We start from the raw sequence: 23,275 nt of genomic DNA, 5'->3' as shown, positions 1-23,275 counted from the left end.
AATGGCTGAGTAATACTCCATTGTGTATATGTAGCACAGCTTTCTTATCCATTCATCTGCTGATGGACATCTAGGTTGTTTCCATGTGCTGGCTATTATAAACAGTGCTGCGATGAACATTAGGGTACATGTGTCTCCTTCTATTCTGGTTTCCTCGGTGTGTGTGCCCAGCAGAGGGATTGTTGGGTCATAAGGCAGTTCTATTTGCAGTTTTTTAAGGAATCTCCACACTGTTCTCCATAGTGGCTGTACTAGTTTGCATTCCCACCAACAGTGTAAGAGGGTTCCCTTTTCTCCACACCCTCTCCAGCATTTATTGCTTGTAGATTTTTGGATCACAGCCATTCTGACTGGTGTGAAATGGTACCTCATTGTGGTTTTGATTTGCATTTCTCTGATAATGAGTGATGTTGAGCATCTTTTCATGTGTTTGTTAGCCATCTGTACGTCTTCTTTGGAGAAATGTCTATTTAGTTCTTTGGCCCATTATTTGATTGGGTAGTTAATTTTTCTGGAATTGAGCTGCAGGTGTTGCTTGTATGTTTTTGAGATTAGTTGTTTGTCAGTTGCTTCATTTGCTATTATCTTCTCCCATTCTGAAGGCTGTCTTTTCAGCTTGCTTATAGTTTCCTTTGTTGAGCAGAAGCTTTTAATTTTAATTGGATCACATTTGTTTATTTTTGCTTTTATTTCCAGTATTCTGGGAGGTGAGTCATAGAGGATCCTGCTGTGATTTATGTCAGAGAATGTTTTGCCTATTTTTTCCCCTAGAAGTTTTATAGTTTCTGGTGTTACATTTAGACCTTTAATCCTTTTTTAGTTTATTTTTGTGTATGGTATTAGAAAACGTTCTCATTTCATTCTTTTCCAAGTGGTTGACCAGTTTTCCCAGCACCACTTATTAAAGAGATTGTCTTTTCTCCATTGTATATTCTTGCCTCCTTTGTCAAAGATAAGGTGTCAATAGGTGCATGGATTTATCTCTGGGCTTTCTATTTTGTTCCATTGATCTATATTTCTGTCTTTGTGCCAGTACCATTCAACAGTCTTCTCCAACACCACAGCTCAAAAGCATCAGTTCTTTGGCATTCAGGCTCCTTTATGGTCCAACTCTCACATCCATACACGACTACTGGAAAAACCACAGTTTTGACTATACAGACCTTTGTCGGCAAATTAATGTCTCTGCTTTTTAATATGCTGTCTTGGTTTGTCATAGCTTTTCTTCCAAGGAGCAAGCGTCTTTTAATTTCATGGCTGCAATCACCGTCTGCTGTGATTTTGTAGCCCAAGAAAATAAAGTCTCTCACTGTTTCCATTGTTTCACCATCTGTTTGCCATGAAGTGATGGAACTGGATGCCATGATCTCAGTTTTTTGAATGTTCAGTTTTAAACCAACTTTTTTACTACTCGCCTCTTTGACTTTCATCAAAAGTTTCTTTTTTTATTTTTTATTTTTACTTTATTTTACTTTACAATACTGTATTGGTTTTGCTATACATTGATATGAATCCACCACGAGTGTACATGTGATCCCAAACATGAACCCCCCCTCCCACCTCCCTCCCCACAATATCCCTCTGGGTCATCCCCGTGCACCAGCCCCAAACATGCTGTATCCTGCATCGGACATAGACTGGCGATTCGATTCTTACATGATAGTATACATGTTTCAATGCCATTCTCCCAAATCATCTCACCCTCTCCCTCTCCCTCTGAGTCCAAAAGTCCCCTATACACATCTGTTCATTTTTGCTGTCTTGCATACAGGGTCATCATTGCCATCTTTCTAAATTCCATATATATGTGTTAGTATACTGCACTGGTGTTTTTCTTTCTGGCTTACTTCACTCTGTATAATCGGCTCCAGTTTCATCCATCTCATCAGAACTGCTTCAAATGTATTCTTTTTAATGGCTGAGTAATACTCCATTGTATATATGTACCACAGCTTTCTTATCCATTCATCTGCTGATGGACATCTAGGTTGTTTCCATGTCCTGGCTATTATAAACAGTGCTGCGATGAACATTCGGGTACATGTGTCTCTTTCAATTCTGGTTTCCTCAGTGTGTATGCCTAGCAGTGGGATTGCTGGGTCATATGGCAGTTCTATTTGCAATTTTTTAAGGAATCTCCACACTGTTTTCCATAGTGGTTGTACTAGTTTGCATTCCCACGAACAGTGTAGGAGGGTTCCCTTTTCCACACCCTCTCCAGCATTTATTGCTTGCAGATATTTGGATCGCAGCCATTCTGACTGGTGTGAAGTGGTACCTCATTTTGGTTTTGATTTATGCATAGAAACTAATGAAAATGAAAATACAACAACCCAAAACCTGTGGGACACTACAAAAGCGGTGCTAAGAGGAAAGTCCATAGCACTACAGGCATACCTCAAGAAACATGAAAAAAGTCGAATAAATAACCTAACTCTACAACTAAAGCAACTAGAAAAGGAAGAATTGGAGAACCCCAGAGTTAGTAGAAGGAAAGAAATCTTAAAAATTAGGGCAGAAATAAATGCAAAAGAAACAAAAGAGACCACAGCAAAAATCAACAAAGCCAAAAGCTGGTTCTTTGAAAGGATAAATAAAATTGACAGACCATTAGCCAGACTCATCAAGAAGCAAAGAGAGAAAAATCAAATCAATAAAATTAGAAATTAAAGTGGAGAGATCACAACAGACAACACAGAAATACAAAGGATCATAAGAGACTACTATCAGCAATTATACGCCAAGAAAATGGAAAATGGGGAAGAAATGGACAAATTCTTAGAAAAGTACAACTTTCCAAAACTGAACCAGGAAGAAATAGAAAATCTTAACAGACCCATCACAAGCACAGAAACTGAAACTGTAATCAGAAATCTTCCAGCAAACAAAAGCCCAGGTCCAGACGGCTTCACAGCTGAATTCTACCAAAAATTTCGAGAAGAGCTAACACCCATCCTACTCAAACTCTTCCAGAAATTTGCAGAGGAAGGTAAACTTCCAAACTCATTCTATGAGGCCACCATCACCCTAATACCAAAACCTGACAAAGATACTACAAAAAAAGAAAACTACAGGCCAATATCACTGATGAACACAGATGCAAAAATCCTCAACAAAATTCTAGCAATCAGAATCCAACAACACATTAAAAAGATCATACACCATGACCAAGTGGGCTTTATCCCAGGGATGCAAGGATTCTTCAATATCCGCACATCAATCAATGTAATTCACCACATCAACAAACTGAAAAATAAAAGCCATATGATTATATGAATAGATGCAGAGAAGGCCTTTGACAAAATTCAACATCCATTTATGATAAAAACTCTCCAGAAAGCAGGAATAGAAGGAACATACCTCAACATAATAAAAGCTATATAGGACAAACCCACAGCAAACATTGTCCTCAATGGTGAAAAATTGAAAGCATTTCCCCTAAAGTCAGGAACAAGACAAGGGTGCCCACTTTCACTGCTACTATTCAACATAGTTCTGGAAGTTTTGGCCACAGCAATCAGAGCAGAAAAAGAAATAAACAGAATCCAAATTGCAAAAGAAGAAGTAAAATTCTCACTGTTTGCAGATGACATGATCCTCTACATAGAAAACCCTAAAGACTCCACCAGAAAATTACTAGACCTAATCAATGAATATAGTTAAGTTGCAGGATATAAAATCAACACACAGAAATCTCTTGCATTCCTATACACTAATAATGAGAAAGTAGAAAAAGAAATTAAGGAAACAATTCCATTCACCATTGCAACGAAAAGAATAAAATACTTAGGAATATATCTACCTAAAGAAACTAAAGACCTATATATAGAAAACTATAAAACACTGATGAAAGAAATCAAAGAGGACACTAATAGATGGAGAAATATACCATGTTCATGGATCAGAAGAATCAATGTAGTGAAAATGAGGATACTACCCAAAGCAATTTACAACTTCAATGCAATTCTTATCAAGCTACAAGCGATATTTTTCACAGAACTAGAACAAAAGTTTCTTTAGTTCCTCTTCGATTTCTGCCATAAGCGTGGTGTCGTCTGCATCTCTGAGGTTGTTGTTTTCTCTCCCAGCAATCCTGAGTTCAGTTTGTGCTTCATCCAGCCCGACATTTCATGTGATGTACACTGCATATAAGTTAAATAAGCAGAGTGACAATATGCAGCCTTGACATATTCCTGTCCCAATTGTGAACGAGTGTGTTGTTCTGTGTTCAGTTCTAACTGGAGGCAGGTAAGGCGGACTGGCATTCACGTCTATTGAAGAATTTTCCACAGTTGGTTGTGATCCACACAGTCAAGGGTTTTAGAATAGACAATGAAGCATAAGTAGAGGTTTTTCTGGAATATTGCTTTTTCTATGGTCTAATGGATGTTCGTTAATTTGATCTCTGGTTCCTCTGCCTTTCTAAATCGAGGTTGAACTTTTGGAAGTTCACAGTTCATGTACTGTTGAAGCCTGGCTTGGAAAATTTTGAGCATTACTTTGCTAGGGTGTGAGATGAGTTCACTTGTGTGGTAGTTTGAACATTCTTTGGCATTGCCTTTCTTTGGTATTGGAATGAAAACTGACCTTTTACAGTTCTGTGGCCACTGCTGAGCTTTCCAAATTTGCTGGCATATTGAGTGTAGCACTTTCACAGCATCATCTTTTAGGATTTGAAATAACTCAACTGGAATCCATCACCTCCACTAGCATTGTTCATCGTGATGCTTCCTAAGGCCCCCTTGACTTCGCATTCCAGGATGCCTGGCTCTAGGTGAGTGATCATACCATCGTGGTTATCTGGGTCATGATGATCTTTTTTGTATAGTTCTTCTGTGTATTCTTGCCACCTCTTCTTAATATTTTCTGCTTCTATGAGGTCCATACCATTTCTGTCCTTTATTGTGCCCATCTTTGCATGAAACGGTCCCTTGATATTTCTAATTTTCTTGATTGCAAATATACTAAATAGGTATTGATTAGATTCCCCACACCTTGCATTTCATACCCATGACTCATTTATTTTGCAATTGGAAGTTGTATCTTTTCATCTTTTTCACCTATTTCTTTCCTTCCCCAGATGCCTCCATTCTGGAAGCCACCTGTTTCTTCTCTATATTTATAACTCTTGTTTCTGTTGTATGCTTTTTCATTTGTTTTTGGATTCCACATATAAGAAAAATTATAAGGTATTTGTGTTTCTCTGTCTGACATATTGTGTGTGTGTGTCTGTGTGTCTGTGTGTGTGTGTGTGCTGACTTGTGTCCAGCCCTTTACAACCCCATGGACAGTAGCCTGCCAGGCTCCTCTACCCATGGAATTTGCCAAGTAAGAATAGCTCAGTGAGTTGCCATTTCTTTCTCCAGGGGATCTTTCCAACTGAGGGGTCTAACCTACATCACTTGTTTTCCCTGCATCATCAGACATTTTCTTTACATGAGAAGCCCATTTGACATATTATACTTCACCAAGGGACTCTCAAGAGTCTTCTCCAGAACCAAATTTGAAGGCATCAGTTCTTCAGCATTCACCCTTCTTTATGGTCCAACTCTTACATCCATACATGACTACTGGAAAAACCATAGCTTCGACTATACAGACCTTTGTAGGCAAAGTGATGTGTCTGATTTTTAAGATGCTGTCCAGGTTTGTCATAGCTTTTCTTCCAAAGAGCAAGCATCTTATAATGTTGTGACTGCGGTCACCGTCTGGAGTGATTTTGGAGCCCCCCAAAATAAAATCTCTCACTGTTTATACTTTTCCCCCATCTATTTGCCATGAAGTGATGGGACAAGATGTCAAGATCTTAGTTTCTTTAATGTTGAGTTTTAAGAAAGTTTTTTCACTCTTCTCTTTCATCTTCATCAAAAAGTTCTTTCATTCCTCGTTTCCTGCCATTAGAGTGGTATCATCTTCATATCTAAAGTTGATGATTTTTCTCCTGACAACCCTGATTCCAGCTTGTGTTTCATTGAGCCTGACGTTTTGCATGATGAATTTTCCACAGAAATTAAAGAAACAGGGTGACTATATACAGCCTTGACATATTCATTTTGAATCGGTCTGTTGTTCCATGTTCAATTCTGATTCTGTTGCTTCTTGCCCTGCCGTGGAATTCCTCAGAATTCCACAGCAAGAATACTGCAGTGGGTAGCCATTCTCTTATCCAGGGTATCGTCCTCACCCAGGGATTGATCCCAGGTCTCCTCCACTGCAGGCAGATTCTTTACCATCTGAGCTACCAGCGAAGCCCTTGGTGGTCTTATTCCTATGTATTTCATTCTTTTCGATGTGATAATCCATGAAACTTCTTCTTAAATTTCTCTTTCTCATTTTCACTGCTAATGTATAGAAGTGCAACAAATTTATCCATATTAATTTTGTAGCCTGCAACTTTACCAAATTCATTGATGATTTCTAGTAGTTTTCTGAAACCATCCTTAGGATCCTACATGTACAATATCATGTCATCTGCAACCAGTGACAGTTTAACTTCTTCTTTTCCAGTTCGGATTCCCTTTACCTTATTTTCTTTTCTTATACCTGTAGTTAGGACTATCATGGCATCATGTCCCATGACTTCATGGCAAAGAGATGGGGAAACGCTGGAAATAGTGTCATGCTTTATTTTGGGGGCTCCAAAATCACTGCAGATGGTGATTGCAGCCATGAAATTAAAAGACACTTACTCCTTGGAAGGAAAGTTATGACCAACCTAGATAGCATATTGAAAAACAGAGCCATTACTTTGCCAACTAAGGTCCGTCTAGTCAAGTCTATGGTTTTTCCAGGGGTCATGTATGGATGTGAGAGTTGGACTGTGAAGAAAGCTGATTGCTGAAGAATTGATGCTTTTGAACTGTGGTGTTGGAGAAGACTCTTGAGAGTCTCTTAGACTGCAAGGAGATCTAACCAGTCCATTCTGAAGGAGATCAGCCCTGGGTGTTCTTTGGAAGCAATGATGCTAAAGGTGAAACTCCAGTACTTTGGCCACCTCATGCGAAGAGCTGACTCACTGGAAAAGACTCTGATGCTGGGAGGGATTGCAGGCAGGAGGAAAAGTGGATGACAGAGGATGAGATGGCTGGATGGCATCACCGACTCAATGGACATGAGTTTGAGTGAACTCCGGGAGATGGTGATGGACAGGGAGGCCTGGTGTGCTGCAATTCATGGGGTCACAAAGAGTCAGATGCGACTGAGAGAAAGAACTGAACTGAACTGAGGACTTCCAATCTATGTTGAATATATATGGTGAGAATGGACATTCTTGTCTTTTTCCTGATCGTAAAGGAAATGCTTTCAGCTTTTCACAATTAAGTATGATGTTAGCTGTAGGTTTGTCATATATGGTCATTATTATGTTGAGGTACATTCCCACTCTGCCCAGGTTCTGCAGAGCTGTTATCATAAATATTGCTAAATTGTATCAAAAGGTTTTTGCATTTATTGAGATTATCATCGGTCTTTATTCTTCAATTTGTTCATGTGATATATCACATTGATTAATCTGTATATATTGAAAAATCCTTCCATCCCTTGGATGAATCCCACTTGATCATGGTGAATGATCTTTCTAATGTATTAGTTGGATTTGAACTGATAGTATTTTGTTGAGCACTTTTGCATCTGTACTCATCAGCGATATTGGCCTGTAATTTTGTTTTTTTGTGATATCTTTGTCTGGTATCAGTGTGATAGTGGCCTCATAGAAAGAGATTGGAAGTTTTCCTTCCTCTACAATTTTTGGAACTGTTTCAGAGGATAAGTGTTAACTTCTCTAAATGTTTGATAGAATTTACCTGTGAAGCCATCGGGTCATGGACTTTTGTTTGTTGGAAGTTTTTAATCGTAGTTTCAATTTCAGTGCTTGTGATTCATCTGTTCATATTTTCTGTTTCTTCCTGGTTCAGTCTTGGGAAACTGTATCTAAGAATTTGTCATTTCATCCAGGTTTTCCATTTATGATCCTTTGTATTCCTGTGGAGTCAGTTGTATCTTCCCTTTTTTCATTTCTAATTGTATTGTTTTGAGTCCTCTCACTTTTTTCTTTTTTTTAATTTTTATTTTTACTTTATTTTACTTTTACAATACTGTATTGGTTTTGCCATACATTGATATGAATCCACCACGGGTGTACATGCATTCACAAACATGAACCCCCTCCCACCTCCCTCCCCATAACATCCCTCTGGGTCATCCCTGTGCACCAGCCCCAAGCATGCTGTATCCTGCATCGGACATAGACTGGCGATTCGATTCTTACATGATAGTATACATGTTTCAATGCCATTCTCCCAAATCATCTCTCCCTCTCCCTCTCCCTCTGAGTCCAAAATCCGCTATACACATCTGTTTCTTTTTTGCTGTCTTGCATACAGGGTCATCATTGCCATCTTTCTAAATTCCATATATGTGTGTTAGTATACTGTACTGGTGTTTTTCTTTCTGGCTTACTTCACTCTGTATAATCGGCTCCAGTTTCATCCATCTCATCAGAACTGACTCAAATGTATTCTATTTAATGGCTGAGTAATGCTCCATTGTGTATATGTACCACAGCTTTCTTATCCATTCATCTGCTGATGGACATCTAGGTTGTTTCCATGTCCTGGCTATTATAAACAGTGCTGCGATGAACATTGGGGTACATGTGTCTCTTTCAATTCTGGTAGCCGTGGAATTGCAGTTCTACTGTCTTCTTCTGTCTGCCTTCAGGTTGTTGAGGAAGGAACTGATGGGAGGAACTGGTGGTGTGAAAAACTGAGTCTTGCTGTGATGGGTAGGGCCTGCTTGGTTACACTTGATCCTGTTGTCTTCTGAAGGATGAGCCTGTGCTCCCTCTTTGCTAGTTGTTTGGCCTGAGGTGATGTAGGCCAGGAACCTACAGGCTCTATGGTAGGTCAAATGGTGACCTCCAAGAAGACTCTTGCCAAGGGGTACCTCCTAGAACTGCTGCTTCAAATGTCCCTGTCCTGGCAATGAGCCACTGCCAACCCATATCTCAGCAGAAACTTTCCAAACCTAGCTGGTAGGTCCGATTCAGTCTCCTATGTGGTCACTGCTCCTCTCCCCTGGGTCTTGTTGCACACAAGGTTTTGTTTGTGCCCTGCAAGAATAGAGTCTCTGTTTGCCCCAGTTCTGTGCAAGTCCTGCAGTCAAATCCTGCTCTCCTTCAAAGTCAGATTTCTTGGGGATTCCTAGTCACTTGGCTAGATCCCTGGGTTGTGAAGCTTGACAAAACAAGGTTCACAAGGGGCTCAGAACCTTCATAGCAATGGGAGAACTTCTTTGGTATTGTTTCTCTCCAGTTTGTGGGTCACCAAGCATCAGCTGGATATGGGATTTCGTTTTGTCATGATTGAGCTCTTCCTAACACCTTGTTTGAAAAATCAAAACAAACAAAACACAACAATCAACAAGAGAAAACTCCTTTGTCTCTGGACATGGAGTATCCATTTTTGTTGGTTCCATCATCCTCCTGTTGATGTTTGTTCAACAGCTAGTTGTGATTTTCTTTGTAGGGTCCCTTTGGATTTTCCTAGTTTGAGTTCCTTAAGCTTCTTAAATCTGCATGTGCTCAGATTCTTAAGGTTTGTGACACTGATTTTCTTGAATAAGCTCTCTATCCCTTTTTCTCTTCACTTTCTGAGACACCCATAGTGCATATGGTAGTTATTTGGTCACAGTCTTCTTTTCTACATTTTGTTTTTCTTTTTCACTTCTGTGAAAAAAACTGTTTCATTTGACTTGTCTTCATTTCTGATTGCTTCCTTTGCCTGAAAAAGTATCATTTTAAGTACCCTCAGTAAATTTTTAAGTTTATAGTTTGCATTGATATGTAATCAGGATTATTTTTTTAATATTTTATTACTCTATCGATATTTATTTCGGATATTTTCAGATACTTCAGTTCAGTTTGGTCACTCAGTCGTGTCCGACTCTTTGCGACCCCATGAATCGCAGCACGCCAGGCCTCCCTGTCCATCACCAACTTCCAGAGTTCACTCAGACTCATGCCATCGAGTCGGTGATGCCATCTAGCCATCTCATCCTCCGTCGTCCCCTTTTCCTCCTGCCCCCAATCCCTCCCAGCATCACAGTCTTTTCCAGTGAGTCAGTTCTTCACGTGAGGTAGCCAAAGTACTGGAGTTTCAGCTTTAGCATCATTCCTTCCAAAGAAATCCCAGGGCTGATCGCCTTCAGAATGGACTGGTTGGATCTCCTTGCAGTCCAAGAGACTCTCAAGAGTCTTCTCCAACACCACCGTTCAAAAGCATCAATTCTTCAGCACTCAGTCTCCTTCACAATCCAACTCTCACATCCATACATGACCACTGGAAAAACCATAGCTTTGACTAGACGGACCTTTGTTGGCAAAGTAATGGCTTGCTTTTCAATATGCTATCTAGGTTGGTCATAACTTTCCTTCCAAGGAGGAAGCATCTTTAATTTCATGGCTGAAATAAACATCTGCAGTGATTTTGGAGCCCCAAAAATAACATCTGACACTGTTTCCACTGTTTCTCCAACTATTTCCCATGAAGTGATGGGACCAGATGCCATGATCTTCATTTTCTGAATGTTGAGCTTTAAGCCAACTTTTTCACCCTCCTCTTTCACTATCATCAAGAGGCTTTTTGGTTCCTCTTCACTTTCTGCCATAAGGGTGGTGTTATCTGCTTATCTGAGCTTATTGATATTTCTCCCAGCAATCTTGATTCCAGCTTGTGCTTCTTCCAGCCCAGTGTTTCTCATGATGTACTCTGCATATAAGTTAAATGAGCAGGGTGACAGTATACAGCCTTGATGCACTCCTGAGGCTTGATCATGCCTTGGCATTGCCGGGGACCAGCGTGAGAAACTCCGCCCATGGCACACTCCTGTTCCTATTTGGAACCAGTCTGTTGTTCTATGTCCAGTTCTAACTGTTCCTTCCTGACCTGCATACAGGTTTCTCAACAGGCAGGTCAGGTAGTCTGGTATTCCCATCTCTTTCAGAACTTTCCACAGTTTATTGTGATCCACATAGTCCAAGGCTTTGGCATAGTCAATAAAGCTGAAAGAGATGCTTTTCTGGAACTCTTTTGCTTTTTTGATGATTCAGCAGATGTTGGCAATTTGATTCTTGGTTCCTCTGTCTTTCTAAAACCAGCTTGAACATCTGGAAGTTCACGGTTCACATATCGCTGAAGCCTGGCTTGGAAAATTTTGAGCATTACTTTACTAGCATGTGAGATGAGTGCAATTGTGCAGTAGTTGGAGCATTCTTTGGCATTGCCTTTCTTTGGGATTGGAATGCAAACGGACCTTTTCCAGTCCTGTGGCCATTGCTGAGATTTCCAAATTTGCTGGCATATTGAGTGCAGCACTTTCACAGCATCATCTTTCAGGATTTGAAATAGCTATACTGGAATTCCATCATTCCACTAGCTTTGTTCGCAGTGATGCTTTCTAAGGCCCACTTGACTTCACATTCCAGGATGTCTGGCTCTAGGTGAGTGATCACACCATCGTGATTATCTTGGTCGAGAAGATCTTTTTTGTACAGTTCTTCCATGTATTCTTGCCACCTCTTCTTAATATCTTCTGCTTCTGTAAGGTCCATACCATTTCTGTCCTTTATCAAGCCCATCTTTACATGAAATGTTCCCTTGGTGTCCCTAATTTTCTTGAAGAGATCTCTAGTCTTTCCCATTCTGTTGTTTTCCTCTATTTCTTTGCATTGATCGCTGGGGAAGGCTTTCTTATCTCTTCCTGCTATTCTTGGGAACTCTGCATTCAGATGCTTATATCTTTCCTTTTCTCCTTTGCTTTTCACTTCTCTTCTTTTCACAGGCATTTGTAAGGCCTTCTCAAACTGCCGTTTTGCTTTTTTGCATTTCTTTCCCATGGGTATGGTCTTGATCCCTGTCTCCTGTACAATGTCACGAACCTCATTCCATAGTTCATCAGGCACTCTGTCTATCAGATCTAGGCCCTTAAATCTATTTCTCACTTCTATTGTATAATCATAAGGAATTTTATTTAGGTCATACCTGAATGGTCTAGTGGTTTTCCCTACTTTCTTCAATTTAAGTTTAAATTTGGCAATAAAGAGCTCATGATATAAGCCATAGTCAGCTCCCGTTCTTGTTTTTGCTGACTGTATAGGGCTTCTCCATCTTTGGCTACAAAGAATATAATCAATCTGATTTCGGTGTTGACCATCTGGTGATGTCCATGTGTAGAGTCTTCTCTTGTGTTGATGGAAGTGGGTGTTTGCTATGACCAGTGCGTTCTCTTGGCAAAACTCTATTAGCCTTTGCCCTGCTTCATTCCGCATTCCAAGGCCAAATTTGCCTGTTACTCCAGGTATTTCTTAACTTCCTTCTTTTGCACTCCAGTCCCCTATAATGAAAGGGTCATCTTTTGGGGGTGTTAGTTCTAAAAGGTCTTGTAAGTCTTCATAGAACCATTCAACTTCAGCTTCTTCAGCTTTACTGGTTGGGGCATAGACTTGGATAACTGTGATATTGGATGGTTTGCCTTGGAACCAAACAGAGATCATTCTGTCGTTTTTGAGATTGCATCCAAGGACTGCATTTTGGACTCTTTTGTTGACCCTGATGGCTACTCCATTTCTTCTAAGGGATTCCTGCCCACAGTGGTAGATATAATGGTTTCAAGATACTTCAGATACTTAAGGATAGGTAATTATGTAAAGCCAATTAAGTTAGTTGATTCTATCATTACACTAAAATGGAAAATTATTTTATTGTATCAATAGATGCAGAAAATGCATTTGGCAATTTTAAGACCTTCTATGATTAAACTCACCAAAATTGTAAGAGCAGCACACTAGAACTTCACAAAGATCATTTAGAAAAAAATAGAATGTACATCAAATTTAATGTTTAGAGATGAAGTGCTTCCCACTAAGATTTGGAACAAGGCAAGAATTTAACTTGCTGTTCTTATTCAGTTTTGTGCCCATGTGCAAAACTGATGACACCAAATATTGTGAGGACTTGGAGCAATAGGAACTGTCATTCATGTTGATGAATTAGAGTTTAGACAGTTTGGTGATCTCTTATAAAATTCAACATTGCCTTACTTCATGATCTAGTAGTTATCCCCTATAACATGTAGAAAATTTCACTGAAAACTTGTACCCATAGAAAGTTGGACCTGATTGCATATAGTAACTCTATTTATAATTGCCAGAAATTAAAAGTACACAACATGTTCTTTAATACATGAGTGGATAAAGAAACAAGTTGAGACACAAAGAAAAATTTTATTCAGTATTCAAAAAATTAGTCATCAAGCAATATAAAGACATGGAGGAATTTTCAATGCATAGTGGTTAGTAAAAGAAGCCAGTTTGAAAAGTCTACACACTGTATCATTTCAAATCTATTACACTCTAGAAAAGGCAAAACTATGGAGATAGTTAAAAACATCATTGATTACCAACCAGGGCTTTGTGTGTTGCTTTCATCACTACTCAAGTTTTATTTTTTAATGCTAGTATTTTTCCTTTAGGAAAACATTGATTTTATCCTACAACTATTTCTGACATTAAAACTGACTGTCAGTTAAACTCTTAAGAATCTGTGTATTTTCAAAGTGTTTAAATAAAAGTGTTGTAGTTACTGAAACAATGATGAATCTTCTCAGAATATTTTTTCAGTTTATTATAATTAAATCAGTAACATGTAATGAAAACATATATTAATAGTATTGTTTATATATGAATGCTATTTGTATTGAAAGTATTATTATCCTAAAAGAATAACAAAATTTAACTTTGCCAATGTTCTTAAGAAAATAATGAGCTTTATATAAAAGTTTATTAAATTAGTATTTGCATTTAGATAATATAGCCACAATTACATGAAAAAAACAGGGATTGAAAAAAATAACTTGAACAACCATTCTGTTTTTTATTTCATTTAGTATTCAAAGATGATAACTTTAGAGGCATTTTCAGTTCTTTTCGCGCAATTACTTGGAATTATGCTGGGATTAAAGTATAACAATAACATCTATGAATGTTCCTGTCCAGGAATTGCATGTATAATGAATCCTGAAGCAATGTAAGATGTGACTTTTATCAAAACTTTGTCTTCTTTTGGGAGATATTTATAGCATTTCTTGATGTACGATATCTTTGATATAATATAGATAAAAGCATTTTTACTAAATACCTATGAATTATTTTAATGTTTATTAAAAGGAATAAGTATTTGATATTGTAGAAAATGTGCTTCTTGTTTCTATGTTCAGCGCTGTAGTATCAAGTCTTTGATGATGAGTTCTTGTGAAGCACTGGAATCTTGATGTGAGATTTATTCATCCTATCAAAAAAATTTTAGCATGTATAGTTACAAGAATTGTGTTAGTCTATCATGTGGATGATTAACAAGATAGAAAAGTGTTATATATTTTATATTAGTCTATCAGGGACAGAATTTTAAAGTCAACATGAGAATCAGCAAAATTTAAATGATTTACATTAAGTGCCTAGAGAAAATAAATAGGGAATACATGGAGAAGAGAAACTTTATGACAAAAAAGGAGGGTCTAGGAAGCTTTTTTGGAGAAAGCAATGGCACCCTACTCCAGTACTCTTACCTGGAAAATCCCATGGATGGAGGAGCCTGGTAGGCTGCAGTCCATGAGGTTACTAAGAGTCGGACACGACTGAGCGACTTCCCTTTCACTTTTCACTTTCATGCATTGGAGAAGGAAATGTCAACCCACTCCAGTGTTCTTGCCTGGAGAATCCCAGGGATGGGGGAGCCTGTTGGGCTGCCATCTATGGGGTTGCAGAGTTGGACATGACTGAAGCGAGTTAGCAGCAGCAGCAGCAGCAGGAAGATTTCTATGAGACAAACTCATGTTGGAACCTGAAAGAGAAGAAAGAAGTCTGGTCACATGAAGAACTTGTGGAAAACTTTTCAGGGAAAGACAGTGAAGTGATACATGGATATGAAGAAATGTGAAAAACTCAAAAGACTGGAAAGGATAAAACAAACCAAAAGAAATGACTGAAATTATATGGAAGAATATTAAAAGCATAGAATATTTTTTTAAAGATGGTAAAATACAATCAGGTTAACGAATCATGATTCAGAGAAAGAGGTCCAGGAAGGACTAGAAAATGTAGGAAAGGAGCTAAGCAAGCAATCATGATGCAGTAATGCCATGATCTTCGTTTTCTGAATGTTGAGCTTTAAGCTAACTTTTTCACTCTCCTCTTTCACTTTCATCAAGAGGCTTTTAGTTCCTCTTCACTTTCTGCCCTAAGGGTGGTGTCATCTGCATATCTGAGGTGATTGATATTTCTCCTGGCAATCTTGATTCCAGCTTGTGCTTCTTCCATCCTGGCGTTTCTCATTATGTCCTCTTCATATAAGTTAAATAAGCAGGGTGACAATATACAGCCTTGATGTACTCCTTTTCCTATTTGGAACCAGTCTGTTGTTCCATGACCAGTTCTAACTCTTTCTTCCTCACCTGCATATAGGTTTCTCTAAAGGACTCTACCAAAAACTGTCAGAAGTAATAAGCATATTCAGGGAAGTTACAGTATGCAAAGTTAATATATAAAATACTTTGTATTGCTATATACCAAAAACAAATTATCAGTAGTAGAGATTAAGAATGCAATCCCATTTACAATAGCATTAAAAAGAATAAATTACTTAGAATAAATTTAAAAGCCAAGAAAGTGAAAGATGTGTATGGAGAAATATAAGACATTGAGGAAAGGAATTAAATAATACTCTAGGAAACAAAAAATACTTCATGCTCATTTATTGGAAGAATTAACATTGTTAAAGTATCCATATAAGGACTGGAAAAGGTAAATCCTTACCCCAAATTCCAAGAAGGGTAGTACTAAAGAATGTTCCAACCATAGGATAATTGCACTCATCTCCCATGCTAGTAAGGTCATGCTTAAAATCTAGCATGCTAGGCTTCAGTATTATGCAAACTAGGAACTCTCAGATATCCAAGCTGGGTTTAGGAAAGGCAGAGGAACCAGAGATCAAATTGCTAACATTTGCTGGATCAGAGAGAAAACAAGGGAATTCCAGAAAAATATTAACCTCTGTTTCATCAATTGGGCCAAAGCCTTTGACTGTGTGGATCATAATAAACTGTGGAAAGCTCTTAAAGAGACAAGGATACTAGACCATCTTACTTGTCTCCTGAGAAACCTTATGCAGGTCCAGAGGAAACAGTTAGAACCCTGTATGGAACAACTGATTGGTTCAAGGTGGAGAAAGGAGAATGACAAGACTGATTGCCGTCACCCTGTTTGTTTAAACTATAGGCTTAGCACATCATGAGAAATGCCAGGCTGAATGAGTCACAAGCTGGATCAAGATAGGTGGGAGAAACATCAACCACCTCAGATATATGGATGATACCACTCTAATGGCAGAAAGTGAAGAGGAACTAAGGAACTAAAGAGCCTCTTGATGACGGTGAAGGAGGATAGTGAAAGAGCCAGCTTAAAATTAAATATTAAAAAAACTAAGATCATGGCGTCTGGCTCCGTGACTTCATGGCAAATACAAGGAGGAAAAGTGGAAGTAGTGACAGATATCCTCTTCTTGGGCCCTAAGATCTTTGTGGACAATTGCTTCTAGGCAGGGAAAAAGTGAAGTCAGTCAGTCGTGTCCAACTCTTTGGAACCTCATGGACTGGGGCTTACCAGGCTCCTCTGTCCATGGGATTTTCCAGGAAAGGGTACTGGAGTGGGTTGCCATTTCCTTCTCCAGAGGATCTTCCCAACACAGGGATCGAACCCAGGTCTCCCACCTTGCAGGCAGATGCTTGACCGTCTGAGCCAACAGGGAAGCTATGTCAAACTTAGACAGTGTGTTGAAAGCAGAGACATTACTGTGCCAACAAAGGTCTGTATAGACAGGGCTATGGTCTTCCCAGTGGTCATCTACACTTGTGAGAGCTGGGCCTTAAAGAAGGCAGAGCACCAAAGAATCGATGCCTTCAAACTGTGGTGCTGGAGAGTCCGTTGGACAGCTAGGAGATCAAACCAGTCAATATTAGGGGAAATCAACCCTGAATAGTCACTGTAAGGACTGAAACTGAAGCTGAAGCTCCAGTATGTTGGGCATCTGATGCACATATCCAGCTCATTGAAAAAGTCCCTCATGCTTGGAAAGATTGAGGGCAGAAGGAGAAGAGGGCATCAGAAGATGAGATGGCTGGATGGCATCACCAATACAGGGGACATGAACTTGGGCAAATTTTGGGAGATGGTGAGGTACAGGGAGGCCTGGCATTTTGCAGTTCACAAAGAATTGGACACAACTGGCTGACTGAACAGCAAAAATCTATATTATCCAAATCAGTCTGCACATTCAAATTGCAATGATACCTTTCCCAGATATAAAATCAGTTCAGTTCAGTCACTCAGTAATGTCTGACTCTCTGCAACCCCATGAATCACAGCACGCCAGGCCTCCCTGTCCATCACCAACTCCCGGAGTTCACTCAAACTCACATCCATCGAGTCACTGATGCCACCCAGCCATCTCATCTTCTGTTGTCCCCTTTTCCTCCTGCCCCCAATCCCTCCCAGCATCAGAGTCTTTTCCAATGAGTCAACTCTTCGCATGAGGTGGCCAAAGTACTGGAGTTTCAGCTTTAGCATCATTCCTTCCAAAGGACACCCAGGGCTGATCTCCTTCAGAATGGACTGGTTGGATCTTCTTGCAGTCCAAGGGACTCTCAAGAGTCTTCTCCAACACCACAGTTCAAAAGCATCAATTCTATTGTGCTCAGCTTTCTTCACAGTCCAACTCTCACATCCATACATGACTACTGGAAAAATCATAGCCTTGACTAGACGGACCTTTGTTGGCAAAGTAATGTATCTGCTTTTCAATATGCTATCTAGGTTGGTCATAACTTTCCTTCCAAGGAGTAAGTGTCTTTTAATTTCATGGCTGCAGTCACCATCTGCAGTGATTCAATCCTAAAATTTAATAGACCCTGAATAGCCATGGTAACCTTGAGAAAGAACAAAATTGGTGACACCATATGCCTGATTCCAGGACTAAGATAGACAAGATACAAATGATCAGTGAGCATTTGTGTCAGAATATAAAAAGATGTTCAAAGAATTTGGATATACACTTATGGAAACAAAACAGTTTGAAGGAGTCTTCCAACAGGCAAATCTAGGACAATCTGAAAGTCATATGTAATGTTCAGTTCAGTTCAGCTCAGTTGCTCAGACGTGTCCGACTCTTTGCGACCCCATGAATTGCAGCACGCCAGGCCTCCCTGTCCATCACCAGCTCCTGGAGTTCACTCAGACTCATGTCGATCGAGTCGGTGAAGCCATCCAGCCATCTCATCCTCTGTCATCCCCTTCTTCTCCTGCCCCCAATCCCTCCTAGCATCAAAGTCTTTTCCAATGAGTCAACTCTTCACATGAGGTGGCCAAAGTACTGGAGTTTCAGCTTCAGCATCATTCCTTCCAAAGAAATCCCAGGGCTGATCTCCTTCAGAATGGACTGGTTGGATCTCCTTGCAGTCCAAGGGACTCTCGAGTCTTCTAAAACACCACAGTTCAAAAGCATCAATTCTTCGGCGCTCAGCCTTCTTCACAGTCCAACTCTCACATCCATACATGACTACTGGAAAAACCCTCGCCTTGACTAGACAGACCTTAGCTGGCAAAGTAATATCTCTGCTTTTCAATATGCTATCTAGGTTGGTCATAACTTTTCTTCCAAGGAGTAAGCGTCTTTTGATTTCATGGCTGCAATCACCATCTGCAGTGATTTTGGAGCCCCCCAAAATTAAGTCTGACACTGTTTCCACTGTTTCTCCATCTATTTCCCATGTAATGTTAATTAAGGTTTAAAACACCTTTTAGTGTACTAGGAAAATTTGAGTCCATATTCATATAAATACATGAAAATATTATTTTGAAGTGAATAAATATATTGAATGGATATATTAAAATAAGGTTATAAAAGATATATATACATAGTGAATATATTGAAAATAGAACTAGAAAAGTTATATGTACATAAAAGTTCTCCCCAAATAATTATTAAGAGATAAGTAGAGAAAGAGATATTAAAGTATAGACTTTAATCACCTAATCAAAATGACTTTTTTCAAAAACATAACAAGTTAGAATCATGTGCTGTTAGGATGCAATGGAGCACACAGACTCAGCAATATTTCTGTGGTGCGTTTAACAAGATACATAACTTCAGTCTAAGCACTGGGAAACATTACATAAACCTAAACTGAGGCACATTTTCCCAAATAATTAGCCTGAGACTATAAAACTTTTGAATGTCAAAAATGACACCAAAAAATGTAGTCAGTTAAACTAAGGAGATAGGAGTACTAAAGGCAGTGGTTGGTTCTGAATTGGATCTTTTTGCTGTAGAGTGCCAGTACCGTGATGAAGGGGAAATTGGAACCTGATAAAAGAATTAGATGTTAACAACATATCTTTGTTTCATGTTATTGAAGGTCTGTTTTAAGAGAATTCAGTTTTCTGTAAGAGTTATACATTGAAATTATTATTATTCAACTGGTTTAGGAAACAAAATTTGTTTCTCATGTCATTTCTCTAAGTCTGAGTTTGTTACTAATTTAAACAAAAACCCATTAGACAGTGTACTAGAAATATGAAAATATCAAACTAGAAAGAATCTAGAGTTTATGTATTCTATATGCTTCATGTTGAGCTGTTTTAAATTTGTTACCAAAGTAAAAACAATTCTGACTTTTAATTAACTCAATCAACCATTGTGTTTATTCTTTCAGTTTTCTATATTATCCCTAGTATGTATCATTTTCTTAATAATAATTAGTTCCTCTTACTATAATGATTATAATCTTGACAGTGTTGTAAATAATAAGGATAGTAATAAAGAGTAAGTTGTACTTAAATAGAGCCTTTTTGTCAACAAGCACTCTTTTGTTTATTATATTCTCAATCATGCAACCTCCTTAACATCCTCTACTTATTAGATGTCTGTTATACTGAATTTGTGGAGAAGGGAATGGCACCCCATTCTAGTACTCTTGTCTGGAAAATCCAATGGACGGAGGAGCCTGGTGGCCTGCAGTCCATGGGGTCGCTAAGAGTCGGACACGACTGAGCGACTTCACTTTCACTTTTCACTTTCATGCATTGGAGAAGAAAATGGCAACCCACTCCAGTATTCTTGCCTGGAGAATCCCAGGGATGGGGGAGTCCGGTGAGCTGCCATCTCTGGGGTTGCACAGACTTGGACACGACTGAAGCGAATTAGCAGCAGCATGCTGAATTTGAATAGAAATGGGCTTATTCTTTTATTACTAATAGAATTCAAAATTGAGCACTCTCCACTTAATAGCCACTTGACAATAGCCAAGCACTCTTCTTGGCTATTCTGTAAGTGAAGAAGTAAATAATTCACAGCAGTTATCGAAGAGTGTTACTTTGATACTGATTTTATTCCTTTTAACTAAGAAATACAGTTTAATTTCAGACGTTCCCATGGCATAAAGTTTTTTAGCAGTTGCAGCATAGATGAATTTAAACATACAACTTCACAGCCTAAATTGGAATGTCTTCAGAATCAAACAGTTCCAAAAGTGTTTCCACAAGGAAGACAATCAATTTGCGGCAATGGAGTTTTGGAACCAAATGAACAATGTGACTGTGGTGCCATGGAGGTTAGTGAAAAAGACTGATATTTGTTTTTGTGTTTGTCACATAATCTTACAAATGTAGATGTGACATAATTTTTTTAATTGTTCCATATAGTCAAACATCTAAGAAGGGAAGCTGTGGGGCATGTGATAACTGGCTCATCCAAAATTTGAAGTTGAATAATTTAAGAATAGGGTAAATGCAGCATGAGTTGAATGAAGATTTTCCTTACTGCGCAAATATTACCCATCTTTCCGTATCATAAACATCAGTTTCAACAGGAGTATAATTATCACCTAAATGATCCATGAATTCCTTTAAAGTGACTGATTTAAATCACTGAGTTATTAAATGTATGCTGTTGTTCACATCTTCATCTTCTAATTACAGTCCTTGCATCGGGGGAACTTCATTTATTTTAGCTTGGTTTCAAATTGAATTAAAGAACAGAGACATCACTCTGCCCACAAAGAACCATATAGTCAAAGCCTTGGATTTCCCAGTAGTCGTGTATGGATGTGAGAGCTGGACCATAAAGAAGACTGAATACCAAAGAATTTATACTCTCGAATTATAAAGTTGGAGAAGACTCTTGAGAGTCCCTTGAACTGCAAGGAGATCAAATCAGTCAATTCGAAAGAAAATCACCTCTGAATAGTCATTGGAAAGACTGACGCTAAAGCTGAAGTTCCAATACTTTGGCCACCTGATGCAAAAAAACCAACTCGCTGACAAATACCCTAATGCTGGGAAAGACTGAAGGCAGGAGGAGAGGGGGACAACAGAGGATGAGATGGTTGGATGGCATCACCAACTCACTGGATAGGAGTTTGAGCAAGCTCTGGGAGATGGTGAAGGACAGGGAAGCCTGGCACGCTGCAGTCCATGGGGCTGCAAAGAGTCGGACACGACTGAGCAACTGAACTGAACTGATAGGTTAATGGATTATGATAAATGCACCACCACATCTGTTACATTCCAGTGTCGTGTTATTTTTGGTCAACTCTCATCTCTCATTTTGGAGTAGCTTTTTATGAACATTCTTGAGCATATTAACCACCTCAGTCAGTTCAGTCACTCAGTTGTGTCCGACTCTTTGAGACCCCATGGACTGCAGCACGCCAGGCTTCCCTGTCCATCATCAACTGCAGGAGCTTGCTGAGACTCCTGTCTATCGAGTCGTGATGCCATCCAACCATCTCATCCTCTGTTGTCCACTTCTCCTCCAGCCTTCAATCTTTTCCAGCATCAGGGACTTTTCCAATGACTCATTTCTTTGCATCAAGTGGCTAAAGTATTGGAGTTTCAGCTTCGGCATCAGTCCTTCCAATGAGTATTCAAGACTGATCTCCTTTAGGATGGACTGGTTGGATCTCCTTGCAGTCCAAGGAACCCTCAAGAGTCTTCTCCAGCACCACATTCCAAAAGCACCAAATCTTCGGTGCCCAGCTTTCTTTTTTCTTAATATAAATTTATTTATTTTAATTGGAGGTTAATTACTTTACAATATTGTATCGGTTTCTTTTGGACTCTGTGGGAGAGGGAGAGGGTGGGATGATTTGGGAGAATGGCATTGAAACATGTATAATATCATATATGAAACGAATCGCCAGTCCTGGTTTGATGCATGATACGGGATGCTTAGGGCTGGTGCACTGGGATGACCCAGAGGGATGCTATGGGGAGGGAGGACGGAAGGGGGGTTCAGGATGGGGAACACGTGTATACCTGTGGTGCTCAGCTTTCTCTATAGTACAACTCTCACATCCATACATGACTACTGGAAAAACCATAGAGTTGACTAGACAGGCCTTTATCAGCAAAGTAATATCTCTGGTTTTTAATATGCTGTCCAGGTTGATTATAGTGTTTTTTCCAAGGAGCAAGAGTCTTTTAATTTCATGGCTACAGTCACCATCTGCAATGATTTTGGAGCCCAAAACTGTAAAGTCTTTCATTGTTTCCATTGTTTCCCCATCTATTTGTCATGAAGTGATGGGACAAGATGCCATGATCTTAGTTTTCTGAATGTTGAGTTTTAAGCCTACTTTTCACTCTCCTCTTTCACTTTCATCAAGAGGCTCTTTAGTTCTTCTTCTCTTTCTGCCATAAGGGTGGTGTTGTCTGCATATCTGAGGTTATTGATATTTGTCCCAGCAATCTTGATTCCAGCTTGTGCTTCATCTAGCCCAGCATTTCTCATGATGTACTCTGCATAGAAGTTCAATAAGCAGGGTGACAGTATAAAGCCTAAACGTACTCCTTTCCCAATTTTGAACCAGTCTGTTGTTCCGTGGTTGGTTCTAAGTGTTGCCTCTTGACCTGCATACAGATTTCTCAGGAGGCAGGACAGGTAGTCCAGTATTCCCATCTCTTTCAGAATTTTCCACAGTTTGTTGTGATCCACACAGTGAAAGGCTTTAGCGTAGTAAATGAAGCAGAAGTAGATGTTTTTCTGGACTTCTTGCTTTTTCTATGATCCAGTGGATGTTGGCAAATCTAGGTCTTTAGTCTAGATTTCCATTATACATTGAGTGCTGTCAAAATATACTGTCTACTGCAGGCTCTCTCCTTGATTCTAGA

General features: G+C 39.2%; 1 protein-coding gene across 1 annotated transcript in view; it reads left to right on the top strand.

The window, feature by feature from the left end:
* LOC121818062 (A disintegrin and metallopeptidase domain 3-like) overlaps positions 1 to 23,275 on the top strand; it is a 104,039-nt gene that overhangs the window by 42,102 nt on the left and 38,662 nt on the right. The window contains exons 11-12 of the mRNA XM_060406913.1: positions 13,942 to 14,081; positions 20,529 to 20,715. Coding sequence (XP_060262896.1) covers positions 13,942 to 14,081; positions 20,529 to 20,715 — 327 coding nt within the window. The remainder of the gene's footprint in view (positions 1 to 13,941; positions 14,082 to 20,528; positions 20,716 to 23,275) is intronic.

Source organism: Ovis aries, chromosome 26 (assembly GCF_016772045.2).
Source record: "Ovis aries strain OAR_USU_Benz2616 breed Rambouillet chromosome 26, ARS-UI_Ramb_v3.0, whole genome shotgun sequence".
Taxonomy (NCBI): Eukaryota; Metazoa; Chordata; class Mammalia; order Artiodactyla; family Bovidae; genus Ovis; species Ovis aries.
This window is presented reverse-complemented; position numbering and strand designations above follow the sequence as displayed.